The following is an 18,603-nucleotide window of genomic DNA, read 5'->3' on the forward strand; positions in this document are numbered from 1 at the left end:
ATCGATCAGCTGCCTCCTGCACACCCCTCACTGGGGATGTGCCCGCCACCAAGGTACATGCCCGCCACCAAGCTTCATGCCCTTGACCAGAATTGAACCTGGATCCTTCGGTCCGCAGGCTGATGCTCTATCCACTGAGCCAAACCGGTCAAGGCAGCATTTTATTTTTTTAAATTTGTTTTTGGCTTAAGTGTAAAAGACCTAATTATTGTGACCAAGTTTCTGGAAGAATTCACCTGGTTTTCAATATTTTTCTCTTGGGCTCTAGTCTCTCCCACTTTTCACACAGCCCTCCATCAAATATTTTCTAAGCACAGACTCTAGTCCAGGGCCTGTGCTAGTAGGTACTGAAAACAAAAGGTTAGGGAGACACAATCCGTGTCTTCAAAGAGCTCATGTTTTAGTAGGGGGAACAGACCCTGAAAAACCATAGTAATGATGAACAAAGTACTGCATGAGCACATGTCTGGGGCCAAGAGTCTACAGTAGGACTCATCTCAGTTCTGGGCAAGGCCGAAGGAATCTGGCATGTGATTTAACTGCTGCACAGGCTTGCAGCCTGAGAACTAGGGACTAGGTAGTGACAATATAGATATTCTCACCAGTGTGAGCCTTCTCTGAGTCTGAGGGTAGTAAGCAATTCAGACCAGAATTTGTCATTTTGGAAGTTTGGGTTAAGAGCTAAGCAGTGAAAAATTAATCTATTTAATTCCTATCCAGATTATAAGACCTGTTTATTGCTGGAGACCTAGTTACTGATGATTAATTGTGTTGATTAATATTTATGAGACTATTTCACCTTACTGAGCCTCTATGAAATCATATCCATTTTTTATTTGTAAATAAAGATACATATTGGAAAATAAACTATTCCTGAATCTAAGTCTGTACTCTTTTTATTCCTCTTAAAGTGGTGTCAATATAAAAATGCCAATCAACTCCAGCGGACCTGATTGGGTGACTGTAGTTCCCAGGAGAATAAAAGGTAAAAAGGAATGAGCTCTATGATTTGTTGCTTTTCTTGCTAAGTGGGTTGAAGCTCTGTAGTTTCACTGATGTTACAAAGCCCTTCCCTCCCTTTAAATGTGACATGGTTACTTCTGAGCATAATAGAAAATACTGAAAGAGCTGTTAGATTCAAGTAAATCAGTTAGACCTTATGTGCATAATCTTGGCTTTTGCTATTTATACTCATGTAAAAGTTGTCTTTTCCCCACTCCCTCTCTCTTTGGCTTCTTAAGAGCCTTTAGAACTGTTCTGTCCATTATGGTAGGTATTAGCCATATGTGGCTATTTAAATGTAAATTAATTAAAATTAAATAAAAATTTAAAATTAATTCTTTTTAAATTTAATTTTTTACTTAATTTTATTTTTTTCCACTTATCCCCTCTATACTCTCCTCCACCTCCCCCCAACACACACTCACCACACTTGTCCATGTCCATGAGTTCTTTAAAAAAAAAAATTAATTCCTGAGTCACACATGCTCAATAGCCACATCTTCCAGAGAGAGTGTGACTCTGCTGACACCTTGGTTTTGGCCCAGTGGTAACTGATTTTGAACATCTGGCCTCCAAAACTGAAAGAGAATAACTTATGGTGTTTTAAGCCACTGAATTTGTGGTAATTTGTTACAGCAGCCACAGGAAACTAATGCAGAGACTACATACACATTCTGTTTCTGCCTACACTTTCACCCACTGACTTTAGATTCATCAGTAGATCTTGCATGTGGCAGTTATTTCTGTGGTGTTCTAATGAGTGCTATATATCTCATTCTTAAGACATTTGTTAATTGGTATTTTTCCTTCTTTCCCATTGATTTGTCAATATAAACTCATGATTATTTATTTCACTCTTTGGGTTATAATTCAGTTCAATATTTTTTTGTTCAAAATATTTTGGCAATCGGGAACTTTTTTGGTTTGGCTTCTGTGTCCTTTTGACATGCTCTTATCATTTTTTTGTTTGTTTTTTGATGATTTCCTTCCCAGGTACAACAAGATATTTCAGGCCCATCTTGTATTTTTTTTTGTCCTGATCTTAGAAGAGTTCACAAAAAGAGTTTCTCCTTTTATTATTTCACTTATGAACCCAATATTTTGGAAGGGTTCTTTTCCCCTTTGAAATTTTGTTATTTATGTACTAGAGGCCCAGTGCACGATTGAAATCGCTCACACGGAGGTGCCCCACCTCCCCGCCCCCCATGTGAGGAGGCACCCTGCGCCTGGGACCCGCGCCTGACTTCCGCCATGGCCCCCCCGCCTGTGTCCGCTCCGGGCCGCTGGAGCTGCCGCTCCAGGCTTCACCTGTGCACACAACCTCCTGTCCCTACGGTGTCCCGGCCTAATTTGCATATCACCTCTTTATATATTAAAATTAGTTAAATGATTTTCCTACAAGGTAAAATTATTCTAATGTGCACACTTAGAGTTTGGTGGATTATTTGAGATTGCCAGTGCTAGCCCCATGCATGGGTATAACTCCAGGCAAAAGCAAAGCAGCACACCTTTTAATTAGACTACTGCCTTATCAAGGGCAAGCATCTGGTTTCTGACAGGCTTTCCCAGGGTCCCGATTACTGTTGAATTTTAATAAGAACCGCCTGAGGTCCCCAGACTATCATACGCTCATGGCTTAGGAACCTTGATGGCTTCTAACTTTACCAACAACTAAACTGGAGCTCATAGTTTTTGAGCAGTTTACTGATGGTTTAGGATAGGACTAGATCTAATAGTCGCAGAATAAATATTAACATCTTTATAGCTCTTTACTGTTTTTCTTTATCTATTGAAATATACCTTATACATAATAGAGCACACACACATCATATAGTTTTGCATTTGTACATATCTTTGTAACCTGGCCAAATTCTGAAGTGACTCCCGGTGATCCATGCTCTTATTAATCCCTTCGATTATATGACAAAATTGACTTTCAAAAGAGATAATCCTGGGTAAATCTGACCTAATCAGATAAGCCCTAAACAGGGACCAGTTTTTTCCTGATAAAAGATTGAAAGTGTGAGGATTCCATGTGAGAGAGATTCTTGGTTTCTGTCTTTAAAGATGAAGGAGGCCACGTGGCAAGGAATGTGGGCAGCTCCTAGGAGCGGAAGGGCATTCCTGGCTGAGAAGGAATGGCAGAGCAGGAAAGGAGAAACTCAGTCACAGGGAAAGTAAGAGCAAGTAAATTCCTTATAACCTCAAAGAACTGAGTTAGGCCGACGTGAATGAGCTTGGAAGCTGGCTCTTTTCCGGAGGCTTCAGACAGGAGCACAGCCCTGCTGATACCCTGAGGGCAGTCTGTGAGGCCGAGCAGGGAACCCAACTATACCACACCCCACCCTTGACCTACAGGACTGTGGGGTAATAAGTGCCCCTTGTTTTTAAACCACTAAATTGGTGCTGCTGTGTTGCACAGCAATAGAAAACTAATAAGATAAAGAATGTTTAGAATATAGAGAATATTTCCCGCACTCCAGTAGAGCCTTTTACTATTAAAAAATGTGCCACCACACTATTATAGTATTGGATTTTCACAACCCTTTAAAATAACTAGGAGCTTACTCACTTTATAGATAATGAAACCAAGGTGCAGGTCCAATCAACTTAGGACATCAAAGGGCTCATATCCTACATACAAAATCCAACTAACATCCCGTTTTGGGGATGATAGCCATTCTGACAGGTGTGAGATGTTACCTCATTGCCATTTTAATTTGCATCTCTCTGGTGATCAGTGATTTTGAGCATTTTTTCATATCTCTTGGCCATCTGTATGTCCACTTTGGAGAAGTGTCACACTATTTAGGTCCTTTGCCCATTTTTAAATTGGATTGTGTGTCTTCCTTTTGTTAAGTTGTGTGAGTTCCTTTTATATTTGGATATTAACTCTTTATCAGATGTATCTTGCCAGATATGTTCTCCCATACAGTGGGGCTCCCTTTTAATTATGTTGATGGTTTCTTTTGCTGTGCAGAAGCTTTTTATTTTGATGTAGCCCCATTTGTTTATTTTCTCCTTAGTTTCCTTTGCCCTAGGAGATGTATCCCCAAGCATATTGCTACGAGAGATGTCTGAGATTTTGCTGCCTATGGCTTGTTCTAGGATTTTTATGGTTTCATGACTTATATTTAAGTCTTTTATCCATTTTTAGTTTATTTTTGTGTATGGTGTAAGTTGGTGGTCTAGTTTCATTTTTTTGCAAGTATCTGTCCAATTTTGCCAACACAATTTATTGAAGAGACTGTCTTTACTTCATTGTATGTTCTTGCCTCCTTTGTCAAATATTAATTGAGCATAATGTCTTTGGTCAATTTCTGGGTTCTCTGTTCTGTTCCATTAACCTATATGTCTGTTCTTGTGCCAGCACCAGGCTATTTTGATTGCATTCGCTTTGTAGTATAACTTCATATCTGTTATTGAGATCCCTCCAACTTTGTTGTTCCTTCTCAACATTGCTACAGCTATTTGGGGTCTTTTTTGATTCCATATATATTTTTGGAGTGTTTGTTGTAGTTCTTGAAATATGCCGTTGGTATATTAATAGGGATTTCATTGAATCTATAGATTGCTTTGGGTAGTATGGATGTTTTAATTTTACTAATCCGTGAACCAGGGCTTTTGTTTGCTGGGAGGTTTTTATTCCTGCTTCAATTTCACCAGTTGTTATTGGCCTATTCTGGTTTTCTGATTCTTCCTAATTCAGTTTTGGGAGATTGTAATTTTCTAGGAATTTGTCCATTTCATCCACATTGTCTTGTTGGCATATAGTTGTTCATAGTATTTATTTTCGTACAATCCTTTGTATTTCTGTAGTGTCAGAGTTTACTTCACCACTTTCTAATTTTATTTATTTGAGTCCTCTTTGTTTCTTGATGAGTCTGGCTAAGGGTTCATCAATCTTGTTGATCTTTTCAAAGAACCAGCTCTTGGTTTCATTGTATTTTGTATTGTTTTTTCAGCCTCCGTGCCATTTACTTCTGCTCGAGTCTTTATTATTTTCTCCCTCATACTTACTCTGGGCTTTTCTTGGTGTTCTCCTTCTAATTCTTTAAGTTGTATGGTTAAATAGTTTTTTATTAGTTTTTCTTGTTTTTTAGGATAGGCCTGTAGTGCTATTAACTTCCCTCTTAAGGGCTGCCTTTGCTGTGTCCTAGAGATTTTGTGATGAATGTTCATTTTCATTTGTTTCCAGGAAGTTTTTTTTATTTCTTTCTTTATATCATTGGTAACCCACTCATTGTTTTGAGTGTTTTTACTGTAGTTGATTTCTAATTTTATTCCATTGTGATCTGAGAAGATGTTTGATATGATTTCATTCTTCTTGAACTTGTAGAGACTTTTTTGGTGTCCTAACATGTGGTCTGTCTCTGACAATGACCTATATGCACTTGAGAAAAATGTATATTTTGCAGATTTGGGGTGAAATGTTCTATAAATGTCAATTAAATCCATCTGATCCAGTGTGTCATTTAGAGTCACTGTTTCCTTGTTAAATTTTTTTTTAAAATATATTTTATTGAATTTTTACAGAGAGAAAGGGAGAGAGATAGAGAGTTAGAAACATCGATGAGAGAGAAACATCGATCAGCTGCCTCCTGCACATCTCCCACTGGGGATATGCCCGCAACCCAGGTACATGCCCTTGACCGGAATCGAACCTGGGACCCTTCAGTCCGCAGGCCAATCCTCCATCCACTGAGCCAAACCGGTTTCGGCACCTTGTTAAATTTTGTTTGTAAGATCTCTCCATTGAAGTCAGCAGGGTGTTAAATTCCTCTACTACAGTGGTTCTCAACCTTGGCTGCGCATTAGAATCATCTGGGAATATTTTTAAAATCCTGATTTCTGGGCCTCATTCTCCGAAAATTCTGTTTCTTTGTTACTAATGTTGTGGCCCCACCCCATAACAAAGAAACAGAATTTCCGGAGGATGAGGCCCAGGAATCAGGATTTTAAAAAGATTCCCAGGTGATTCTAATGTGCAGCCAAGGTTGAGAACCACTGCTCTACTAGGACTGTATTGCTGTTGATCTCTCCCTTAAAGTCCTCCAGAAGTGTTTTTATATTTTAGGTGCTCCGATATTGGATGCATATATGTTTTACCAGGGTTATATTCTCTTATTGGATCATTACCTTTAGTATTATACTAGAGACCCAGTGCACGACATTCGTGCACTCGGGAGTGGGGGATGTGGGGGAGGTTAGTCCATCAGCCCGGCCTGTGCCCTTTTGCAGTCCGGGAGCCCTTGGGTGATGTCTGACTGATGACTTAGGCCCGCTCCCCACCTTATTGGCTGGAAGGGTCTGGAGTATGAGGGAATGACTACTAGTAAGCACAGGAAACTGGAGTGTCTGTCTTCTGAGCTCTAACCCCAGAGCCCCAAACCCTTGCTTCTGTTTACACAGCTCTAGTCCACTTTACCCTCTCTCTGTCTGAGCTCAAGGTGAGTGGCTGTACACGAAATTTTGTGCATTGTTCCTTGAGAGGGTGCCTGTGTTTTCAGCAGTCTCTCCCTGGCAGATAGCAACCCTGCTGCTTTTCACAGCCAGATGTTGTGTGGGCACCTTCTCAGTTCTGGTGCTCTGGGCTGTGGGGCCAAGCTTGGGGTTTAGACCCCAGAGTTCTCATTGGAATCCCCCACAGGTGAGATATCCCTCTGGAACTTCAGCTATTGCCTGTGGGAGCCTGGCCAGCCCTTTCATGCCTCTGACCTTCCTACCAGTCTCTATGTGGTCTCTGCCTTTTATACTTTGCTTTTTTCACCTTTAAAAGATATTTGGACTAGCTATTCTTTGAGGTCCCTTTCAACATGCTCTGTATCTGCAGATATTTCTTCCTATACAGTATTTTTAGCTTTCCTCCGTAAAATGCTTATCAGCCTTTAGGGGACTAAAATATAAAGAAAAAACCCCCACAAATTCCCAAGGTTTTATAGAGGGATTCAAGGTAAATTCAAATTCAAGCTATTATGGCTACTGTGTAGCTAGGACCTTCTATATCCCCTGCACTTGACTGTTTGTACCTAAGCAGCTTGACACACAGTCCTAATTCCTTTTCTCCCTGAGATGGCACCCAAGCATGCCTGTGCTCATTGTGTTCCCTTGTCAAGGAGTTATTTGATTCTGTTTCTTCTCTGTCTTGGCTTTCTTTCCTGTTATGGACCATGCGCTCCCCTGTGGCATGTCTTTACTGTTCTTTCTCCTATGGATAATTCCAGGCCAGGAAATTAAGGGGTGTATGTACACATAAATATACCCCATCTTTAATTTGCACTGTATCTCTCTCCGGCTCTTTCTAGATAACTTAGGGAAACTTATCTCTCTGCTTTTCTCTCTCTCATTTTGTCCCATTTGTGGCCCACATGGCCCTCATTATGGCTAATGAATGACATGGGATGACACCCTTTGAGGAAAATTTAAGCTGTGGTTTTGAGAGAGAAGCCAAGGCATTTAGAGAAGCAGGGACCTTACATGTGAATAATCAAAACTATCCCTTCTGTTTTGCATAAAGATCTTTATTTCTGCCTTTACAACCACTTCTGTGTAAACTGTTTTATTTTTGAAATTATTTTTATCCCACATGTATAGTGCACTAAGGGTTATATTATTGATTTAATAGATTTTCATATCTCAGTTATCTTAAGTGAAAATGCATTTTGAATTCCAAGAAAGGCTGACTTTGTAAATAACTTTTGACTGCTTATTAAAATTCTGTCAGTCAAGAAATGTTGTTGTCCAAGCTGACCATAAGAGGGCAATGTAGGTACATACATTTCACTTAAAAATACATTCTATTATCTAGAGCTGCAAGTCTAAAGAATTAAGGTCAGATTTAGTAATTGATTTGCTTTGCTTGTCTTAACTCTGATAGTAAGTATAATTAACATTTGAATAGAAATGGTCATTGTTTTCTGTGTGATATACGCTTTTCTTTATAACATATATTTGACATAGAAGAGCTGAGTGTACTGAGTTAACCTTGGTAAAAATTATAACTTCAAAATCACTTTATAAAAAATGTTTTTATTGATTTTAGAGGAAGGGAGAGGAATAGAGAGATAGAAACATCGATGAGAGAGAGATACATCAATCGGCTGTCTCCTACATGCCCCCTACTAGGGATTGAGCCTGAAACCTGGGCATGTGCCCTGACTGGGAATCAAACCACTGTCTTTGTTCACCGGCTGGGCCAAAATCACTTTTAATTCCTATCCTACTAAATGTTTTCATGGGCTCCGGGTGTCTGCGCTGGTGCTCTCTGGCCTGTGTAGCCTTGACCTGCAGATAAGGTGTGCTTTGAGTAAGGTGTGGTAATATGGTAAAGCCACACTTGGTACATGTTGAGAAATTGGTTTTGAATAAGCCAAATATGTATTTCAATAAAGAGAGCTTCTTCTTTAGCCATCAACTTGGTTCATCTTTATCCCTTCATTCATCCATCCTCTCATCCTATCTAATAAAGAGGGAATATGCAAATTGACCGTCATACCATCACAAAGATGGTGGCGCCCACAGCAGAGGCAGGGTTTCTGTAACATAAGATGGCTGTGCCCACAGTGGAGGTGGGAATTCCGTAACACAAGATGGCAGCTCCCATGGCAGAGGCCAGGTTCCCGTAATGAGCCTTAACGAGCAATCAGCAGGGACCTGAGGCTTCGTGGTGCTGGCCCGGGGGAGGGGACCTCAGGCCACACCCCCCACCTGGCAGGGCTTGATGGGAGACCTCAGGCCATGCCCCCTACCTGGTGGGGCTTGACGGGGGACCTCAAGGCACACCTCCTGCCCCGGCCCAGCCTGGGGGACCTCAGGCTACATACCCCACCTCCGTGCCAGGCCGGGTGGCCTCAGACTGTGCCCCCCCGCCCATCAGGGCTTGATAGGAGACCTCAATGTGTGCCGCCCACCTTGGTGCCTGGCTGCCCACCCTGGCGTCAGGCCAAGGGACCTCAGGCTGCGCCCCCCACCACGGCACTTGGTGGGGGGACCTGAGGGTGTGTTGGAGGACCTGAGGCTGCGCCCCCCACCTGGTGCTGGGTCTGGGGACCTGAGACTGTGCCCCCTGCCTGTTGGGGCTTGACAGGGGTGGGGCCAGCCGGGTCTGGATCATGCCCAATGGGGTGGGGCCGGCTGGGTCTCACGTGATTTTGAGGTGCTGTGGGTGGGCGGGGACTTGTTGTTGGATCCTGTGGTGTGCTCCAGACTCTGATAGGAGGAAGATTTTCATATACATTTTACTAATTTTCTTTCATCTCTGACACTTCTATTATAGAGAAAGGGCAAATAGCAATATTAAAATATTTCCTCTAATTAATCCCCTTTTATAAGTACCGCATGCTAACCGATTGCGCCACTGGAATTCCTAATTAATCCCCTTTTAATGTGCATGAATTTCATGCACCCGGCCGCTAGTTTATTTAATAAATATCCATGTACCTACCAAGGTCTGGCAATTGCTATGCTTTATCATTCATTCAAAGTTCCACAGTTTGAAAAATCTTAGGGCAACAAAGGGGTCAGGAAATTATAGATTTCCTGTGTGAGCAGAACCATCTGGATGGAGCCCGGTCCAAGCTGTATCTGGCCACTCTCCCTTCTGCCACTGTCTGTGTTGATAGGGATTGTACTGAATGAGAACTCAATTCTGAAGTATAAACTTCCACAGCACATGATTCATAGACCTCTCAGGCATATTGGCAGTTTTGATCCCCTCAATTCTGATAACAACTAAATGGGAGGTAGAATATATTCTTTTGTTGTTATTTGTTTTTGATAATGACATTTGCCAAATAAAACTTTTAGAAAACCTATTTACTTTTTAATTTAGGCCCTGAACCTGCAAAAAATTAGCAGATGCAGCCCTAGAAGGTGTGGCTCAGTTGGTTGGAGCATCCTCCAGTACACCAAAAGGTTGTGGGTTTGATTTCCCGATCAGGGCACATACCTAGGTTGTAGGTTCAGTCCCTAGTAGGGCACCTATGGGAGGCAACTGATGGATGTTTCTCACATTGATGTTTCTCTTTCTCTAAAATGAATGGAAATGTGTCCTTGGGTGAGGATTAAAAAATTTAAATTGCCCTGGTCGGCGTGGCTCAGTTGGTTGGGTTATTGTCCTGTATACCAAAAGGTGGCAGGTTTGAGTCTTGGTCAGGGCACATACCCAGGTTGTGGTTCTTTCCCTGGTCGGAGGGTGTGCAGGAGGCCACTGATTAATGTTTCTCTCACACATCTATGTTTTTCTCTCTATCTCTATCTCTCTCCTTTCCTCTCTCAAAAAAATTAGCAGATGCCTTAGAAAAAAGATTAAATATGCACTATCAGTCAAACAGGGCATCTTTCTTGAAGTGAATAAAACCAAAATAATTTTTAGTAATATGAATAATATCAAGAAATCAAATTAGTGAAAATAGTCATAAGTAGGGGACTAAAATTTTTGAGTCCTATAAGCATTTGGATTTTGAGTTTTGGTTTAACAGATGAGACAATAGAATTATTAGATTATGATCAATGTTTGAATCTTGGGGTGTGCAAGGAAGTGTTATAAAATAATTGGTGATTTTTTGAAGATTGTATGTTTGAATAAGTGTTAGAAATGAATATTGGCCTTCAGGAAAAGGCCAAAATGAAAATGGTTGACATCTACAAACATCCTCTTTTTTTTTAATCCTCACTGGAAAATATGTTTCATTGATTTTAGAGAGAGAGGAAAAGAGAGAAAGTAAGAGAGAGAGATGCCGGGGTCCAGCCCCAGCGGGTCCAGGGGTCCCCAAAGGCGTAGACGGAGTCAGCGAAGAAGGAATGACACAGAGACAGCATTCAGTTGATCAGCAGCCTAGCCAGGATCTCTAGCCAGGTTCTGGTCAGGATCTCCAGCGAAGTTCTGGTTCGGATCTCCAGCCAGGTTCTGTGTCCATGTTCTCTTGCTAGGTTCTCCAGCCAGGTTCTCCAGGTTCTCCAGCCAGGTTCAGTCACCAGGTTCTAGTCAGGTTCTCTTGCCAATTTCTGTAGTCAGGTTCAGTCCAGGATCTTTTGCCATGTTTTCTCCAGCGAAGTTCTTCTGTCTCTGGGTTCTGTGTAGGTTCTGTCTTCTTAGTCCTGTGTTCTAAGTTCTGTCTCTTTCTGTCTCATTACATCTGTATTTATACCAGTTGATTCAATCCTATCAATCTCTATTATAAAGGTTAGGGCGTTTCTTATCTCCATTCCAGGGAGTAAAGATTATGTAGCTTAAGCATCATTGTTCATAGTTAAAGTGATTAATTACCCGCCTGGCACTTAGTTAAGAGGTTTTATTCCCTCCCTAACTTCAGGGGAAAATCCCTACCTGGGGAAACAACCTTTCTCAGAGAGGTGACCTTGGTTAAAACACATAGTGCCAAGAAGGTGAGCAAACATATTAAGAACAGTATGCCATATATGCCAGGTCCTTTGAAACAGCAAGGATGGACTGGCTCCCGGCAGAGAGAGAAAAACATTGATCAACATTGAGAGAGAGAGACGTTGATCAACACTGACCAGTTGCCTCATGTACATGCCCTGACTGAGGATTGAACCCTCAATCTAGATATGTGCCCTGACCGGGAATTGAACCCGCAACCTTTTAGGTTGGCACTCCAAGCAGCTGAGCTACCGAGCCAGGGCTATAAGCATCACATTTTGAGAGGTGATGTAGCACAGTGGTTAAGAACATGGGCTTTGGGGCTCACCTGCTTGGATCATCTCTTCCTGGCTTTGCTACTTGCCTGCTCTGTGGCCTAGGTCATGTTGCTTAACTGTTCTGAAAGGTAGGGATAATGATAGGACCTACCATGAGCATCTTGTGAGATAATACATTTAGTTGCCTACAACAGTGTCTGCTGCAAAGTAAACTTGTAAGAAATATTAATAGTTCCTGTCTGTTTTGAAGCAAGAAAAGCTTGTTGTTTCCACAGTGGCATTTTCCAAAGGAGATGTTAGGGCAGAAGGATGTTGACTCTTCCTCTGAAAGGTGTCTTGGCACTGCGTCATCATGTGTAGCTGGGCTGCAATCACAAATACTCACTGCTCATGTACTTTTAATATTGTTCATTGTGCATAGAGACCTCCTGAACCTTTTGTATTGTGGGGAATAATTATTTAGACTGTATGTCATTGGCTTGATTCTCCGGTGGTTTCCTGAATTAATATTTGATTGTAGGACCCATGGGTTAAAACTTTCCTTTGAATGGACTGAGAAATAGTGTACTATTAGTATGCATACATAGAATGTGAATTTAAATTGTTACTTGCCTCACAGGCATTTGGATGAGAAGCTCTTCTCCTATCCTGGGATATGCTGGACAATGCTTATATCTACACATTTCCTTGGTATTTGCCTGCCTTTATTTTTGGCTTTGATAAAAACATGCATAATCAGAGAGAATGCTCAAAAAAAGAAAAATTCCCTTTCCCCTTCTGTACACCAACACCCTCACAGCCATTTCAGATCTTCCTATTTCTGTACAAAGGAGAACAATTTGTAATAAGGGGGAAGTTTGGGATTTCTTTGAGATGTGATGGCAGGAAATGTACCCATATGGTATCAGGCTAACAAATATTGGGGCATAATTGTGTTTCTTGGAACATTATGGTTTATTGGAGGAGAATCTCAAAATATCTATCTCAATTTTTTCTTTTTTCTTTTCAGAATCTAACAACCTAGATCTATCTCAAGGCTCAGGAACTTTTCCTTCGGGGCATTATTACAGAGATCAGTGGAAGCCTAGAAACTTTAAGATACGCCAGTTTAATGACCCTGACAATGTTACAGAATGCTTGCAAAGGAAAGTGGTCTATTTATTTGGTGACTCAACAATCAGGCAGTGGTTTGAATACCTAACTACCTTTGTTCCAGGTTGGTACTTTGCTTTCTGTTTCATAACCTTTAGACATGCATGAAATCAGCTTTTATGCAGACTTACTTGGGTACCTGAAGGAAAGCATCAAGTAAAAAAAAAGTTATTTCTTGTCAGGCTAAAGAGGTATCCTAACCCTGGAAAGCTGTGTGATAGCTTTTTTTTTTTTTTTTTTTTTATCAATATTGGGGTTGTGATGTATTGATGGAAGTACTGGGTTCTTGTTGAAGTTTTACCACTGATTAGCTGTGTGACCCTGGACAATTCATTTGCTTCTCAAAGGGGCTTCAGATTTAATTTTTAGAAGGAAAGGAGGAAATAGATGTGACTCCAAAGAGTGAAAAGTTAATTCCAGTTTTTGTTTTGCTTGTATATATATTTTTTTTATTGAAACAGACATAGCTGAGTTCTAGTCAATAAAGAATAAATTAAAAATCAAAAGAAAGGAAGTAATTCACGTGGCATGAGGGCTTGATGTTGACCGGGCAAGGCCTTCCATGTGTTGCTTGATTTTTAATTCTAATGATGTAGTTTGGTATTTCCTTTCATATCAGTAATCACATTGTCTTGGTCATTTTCTACCATACCCTTTGCAGAGATTTTCACCTGATAAAGCTCTGTAATGGTGCTTGATCTTAATCTAAAGAAAGAATGGTAGATTGAGTTTTTACTAGTATTCAATTTAAATGGGGTTAAATACTAAATAGTAGTGAATTAGGTAGAAAAATCTAGAAGAGGAGCCTGGGATTCAGGGTGGGGAGAATGAAGCCTTTAACCCTCAAGAGTAATATAGTACAACTAGAGGCCCTCGGCCTGGCCTGTGGGGTCCCTCAGCCTGGCCTGAGGGATTGGGCTGAAACCAGCTCTCTCTGCCTTCCCCCAAGGGGTCCCGGATTGCGAGAGGACACAGGTCAGGCCAAGGGACCCCACTGGTGCACATTCGGGGCCGGGGAGGGATGCGGGAGGTTGGCCAGCCGGGGAGGGACCACACTCAGTCCCAGCAGCAAGCTAACCTACTGGTCAGAGCATCTGCCCCCTGGTGGTCAGTGCACATCATAGCGAGCAGTTAGGCGGCCTTAGCATATCATTAGCATATTACGCTTTGATTGGTTGAACGGATGACTGGACACTTAGCATATTGGGCTTTTATTATATAGGATTTTAGTTTGATGTACTTCTTCAGATTGATTGGAAGCTCCTTGAGGGCGAGGCCTATGAATTCTTCTGAGCATTGCTGGCTTCTAGCCCTGTAGTGGCTCACTGAATATGTACTTAGGTAATGTTCATTGAATTGGGTTGCCAGAAGTTACTTAGTCTGTTTTCTATAAGAATATTTAGGAATATGAGACTGGCCTTCTTTCCTCATGGGGCATATTAAGTGATTATTGTATAGTTTTTTAGGAGTAACAAGGTATCAGTGATTCCTGGGCTCTTCAGAAGATCTTAGAGGAGCTGGACTTTGAAACACAACTTAGATCCAGGGGAGGAAGAGAAGGGAATCAGAACTTGTGTTGTAGTCTTTGTTATTCTTATGACAGAGATAGAAGTTCTCTAAGATATTAACATGATTGTCCATCTGTAGGGTGGACTACCTCCTTTCTTTGGCCTATAACAATAAGAGGTATTTGGTTACTATTATGTGTTCTTTAAAAAGCAGAAATTATAGCCCTTGCTCTGGAAGAAATATTTATCTGTTAGAATAATAATATGTAAATGTTAAGTTGATTTTTAGATATTCAACAATCAGTGCAAACAGGTAGATTTCTTGACCTAATAGAGGTAAGCTGATTATTTTGCTTTTGAGTTATAGACATAGGCATAGAATCTATCACTGATATTATTTGTAATATCATGTTTATGGAGTGACTTAAATGATAATAACTATGTTAGTATTAAGGTCCATTGAGGTAAAGAAGGCCAAAGTGCAGTGAAGTAGGCATTCCCTTTACATTTGTATTGTACCTTTTTGTTGTACTTTTACTTTAAAAACTGTTCTGAAGCACACCAAGTAAAGAATAATAAAAATATATATGCTTGGTTTGAACATTTTTCTGAATTTGAGTTTTCCTCATTTCAGATTTAGTGGAGTTTAACTTGGGTAGCCCCAAGAAAGTGGGTCCCTTCCTTGCGGTGGACCAAAAGCACAACATCCTGCTCAAGTACCGCTGCCACGGTCCACCCATCCGCTTCACCACTGTCTTCAGCAGTGAGCTCCATTATGTGGCCAATGAGCTGAATGGTATTGTGGGAGGGAAGAACACCGTGGTGGCCATCGCTGTGTGGTCTCATTTCAGCACCTTCCCCTTGGAAGTGTATATCCGGAGGCTCAGGAACATCCGTCGAGCAGTGGTCCAGCTCTTGGATCGAAGCCCTAAGACCGTGGTAGTTATCCGGACAGCCAACGTCCAAGAGCTGGGGCCTGAGGCGAGCCTTTTCAGCAGTGACTGGTACAACTTTCAGCTGGACACCGTCCTTCGGAAGATGTTCTCAGGGATTGGAGTATATCTCGTTGATGCCTGGGAGATGACCCTAGCCCATTATCTACCGCATAAGCTACATCCGGATGAAGTTATTGTGAAGAACCAACTAGACATGTTCTTGTCCTTTGTGTGCCCCTTGGAGACCTAGCCTGCCGTGAAGAGGACTGAAGGAATTACTTTCAGTGACCTTTTCCATCACCTGCATTACAGAAAGTTAATGGATGTCCCTGTGGAGATAACGGCCATCGTTGATGTGTAAAAAAAATTTTAAGAGCTGGACTTTAGATAACGACTTGTGAAGAGTTTAGAAAACACAGGTTACATTGTATCTATGTATAGGATATTTTCCAGGCTTGACTTAGTTACGGAGAACCATTAACAGCATCCACACACTGATTGCCCTTTTAACCAAAGACGCAAATAAGTGTGTTTCAACTAGGTTCTCCTGGGAGAGGAGATTACTGTGCTAAACAGTGTGGGAAATGTTCCGATCTAAATGGAAGGGACAGTGGAGTGTTTGTAGCTTATCCGGCAAAAGCGATTGAGCACATCAGCACGAGCGGCACCGTTGGTCCCTCTTCAACGGGGCCAACTAACCAGGCTTATAATCAGTGGCTCCTGTAACACACTGAAGACGCCCGTGTCTCAGAGTTTCTCTTGATAATCTACTTTTTCTGAATTACTTGAAATGACCAGTGTCCTTGCTCAGAATTTTTAGTGAAATATTTACAATGTCCTGCTTTTATCTAGAAAAAAAATCAAAAGGGAGCTATGAAAACAGTATGCATAAAATCTTTGTGTTCAGTTGATATTTGCATGGGGTGATTGTTAACTTATTTAATTCAGCTAAACTTTACATTATGAATACTTACTCTAAAATAACTACTTTTGGAACCGGAAAAGTGAAGACTGTAAACAGAAACGAATTTTTCTGTTCTGAAATTTGAGGGTTTCAAGAATTGACTTTTATGTATAGAGTGCTATTGTTTATTATAAAGTTGTGAAAAGTATTTCCATCTATTTCAAGTGGGGTTTTTTTTTTGTTGTTGTTCTTGGTATTTTTGTTCCAGATGTTAGACTTTGGTCCTTGAGTGTGGCTAAGGAAAGAAATCAGACCCAAGAAACTCAAATACAAGCAAAAATTTATTTAGAAAGTAACAGGGGTTGAATAAGTGAGTCATAGAAGAAGTGAGCCAGCTGGCCTATGTGGACTCAGTAAACAAGTTACCCAGGTAAAAGAAAAGAAGGGCCCTTGAATTTTAGGAGAAAAAAAAAGGCAAAGAAAATATGCATGGGAGAAGGAGGGAAAGGCTCAGGTGTGCTCCCAAGAGAGCCCACCTGGGGAAAGAAGGGGGTAGGGAAAGGCACAGGCATGCAGTAGAGTTGGGGGGAGAGGGGAGGAGTGGGAACCTTTCTTCTGTCAAGGCGCATTTGGGTATTTATAACATCATTTGAATCCTTTGTCTTAAGGGTTTTAATCTGGAGGGCTCAAGGGAGGATCTCAATAGAATATATATCAGCTTTCCAGATGTGTCCTTTCAAGGTCATGGTTGGTGCCAGTGCAGGGGGTCATTAGTCATTGCAGCTGGTCCTGACGTCAGCCATGGCATCAATCCTGCCTGGCTTTGCTGCTTTTCTAGGCCTGGAGCTGAAACACAACTGAGGCCTACATGTTATCTCTAGTTTGACAGAAACTCTGTCTCTGTGGCTTTGCTCCTAAGATTATTTGATGCAGGTCAGAAGCTCATTGTCTTGGGGGCCTAATGCTTACGGAAGTGGTCGTGCAAGGGTTTGTATGGGAGGCCTATGAGGCTATTCTTTGGCCCTGCCTTGTGCCTCCTCTAACGTGTCTACCACATGACTAGCCGCGTGCCAGGGAAGGAGAGATCGAGGAGGGTCTGAACCACATGACCAGAAATATGAAGGTCAGGGGGTCTACACCCCATGACCATCCATATCCCAGGGAAGGAAAGGGAACTCTGGGGGCAAAATCCCATCATGTAATACTTGTCCTCCCAGTTTTGCCCATTGCTAGGTACCCAGGCTTTCTGCCCTGATGACCTTCTATACCTGACCTGCTTTGCTCATGCCTGTCTAACTGCCTACTATATCATTTTCAACTGGATACCAGAATTAGAAATCAAAATTAATTAGAAATTAAGGTTAGATATTGAATCCTATGACAGGTTTTTCTTGATTTGGGCATAATATACAGATAATTCTCTCATGCTTGGAAGTCAAAAGCTGCTGTTTTTACTGGCTATCTTAAAATAAATGGTACTTGACTAAATTTAAATGAGTTTAAGTTAATTTGGGACCATTTAGTAAGTACTCTTTTCTTTTTGAGCCACCATAGATTATAGTTCAGTTCTGGTTACCCTAAATGGACACGGGAAGAAACTGCGGAGCCTTTAGAGCTGAAGCAGGTGCGTAAAGCATGGAAAAATACACTCTTAGAAGATTGGGTCAAATAAAATTTTTAATACTTAAAACAGAAAGTCTAAGGTCTTCCTTTCCTAGCCTTGAGGTCCACCTTCAAGTTTATAAAATATATATCTACGGGAAAAGACTGTTAAATTATCTTCTGAGTTTGAAGAGGACCAAGTATTTAATAAGTTACAGTAGCTTAATTTTAATGGTATTTAAGTTTTAGAATGTCTAAGGATCACATGGAATACTTGATAAAAATGCAGAATTAGAGGCTATGCCTCCTGGGAATTATGGAATCAACTTTGGTGACAAGTGCCCAGTTAATACAGATTCAGTAGTGGTATGCTACACTTTGAGAAATACTGACAGAGAAGAGGGAAGATAGAACAGGAAATAATGTTCCTTGTCTGTTATTTAAGGGGCTTTACCCATAACAATTCTGACCATGATCTAATCATGTGGGTGATATTAACTTCATTTTAGAGATGAGAACTGGAGTTTGGGATTTGAACTAAGGCATATGAGAGTCCATAACCCTTCTCGGCTACAACTTGTTGGACTTTGGTAAAGAGAAGTTTTCTTTTTCATGAAAGAAGTTTTGAGCATTTTCTCAAGGATTGCTAGAGATGGCTAAGTCATCATCTCCCTAGGAGAATTTCATGGAGAGAGAGGACACAGTCTCTCTAGGGCTTTGGAGTGATGCTACTTGTTGTGCAAATGATTTCTTGTGATCTTGTCCAGTTTCTGTTATTTTTTATTTAGTGACCGACATAAGGTCCTAAAGATTTGATGATACAGTTTCTTGAAGTATTCTC

The 18,603-nt window shown here is 41.1% G+C and overlaps 1 protein-coding gene across 3 annotated transcripts in view; it reads left to right on the forward strand.

The window, feature by feature from the left end:
• Window positions 1–17,648, forward strand: part of NXPE3 (neurexophilin and PC-esterase domain family member 3) — a 71,919-nt gene extending 54,271 nt beyond the window's left edge. For all 3 annotated transcript variants that reach the window (XM_036351312.1, XM_036351313.1, XM_036351314.1), the window contains 3 exons: window positions 912–985; window positions 12,671–12,877; window positions 14,956–17,648. In XM_036351312.1, the coding sequence (XP_036207205.1) occupies window positions 912–985; window positions 12,671–12,877; window positions 14,956–15,506 (832 nt within the window). In that variant the 3' untranslated portion in view covers window positions 15,507–17,648. The remainder of the gene's footprint in view (window positions 1–911; window positions 986–12,670; window positions 12,878–14,955) is intronic.
• Window positions 17,649–18,603: the final 955 nt, after the last annotated feature.

Source organism: Myotis myotis, unplaced genomic scaffold (assembly GCF_014108235.1).
Source record: "Myotis myotis isolate mMyoMyo1 unplaced genomic scaffold, mMyoMyo1.p scaffold_m19_p_2, whole genome shotgun sequence".
In the NCBI taxonomy this organism is placed as follows: Eukaryota; Metazoa; Chordata; class Mammalia; order Chiroptera; family Vespertilionidae; genus Myotis; species Myotis myotis.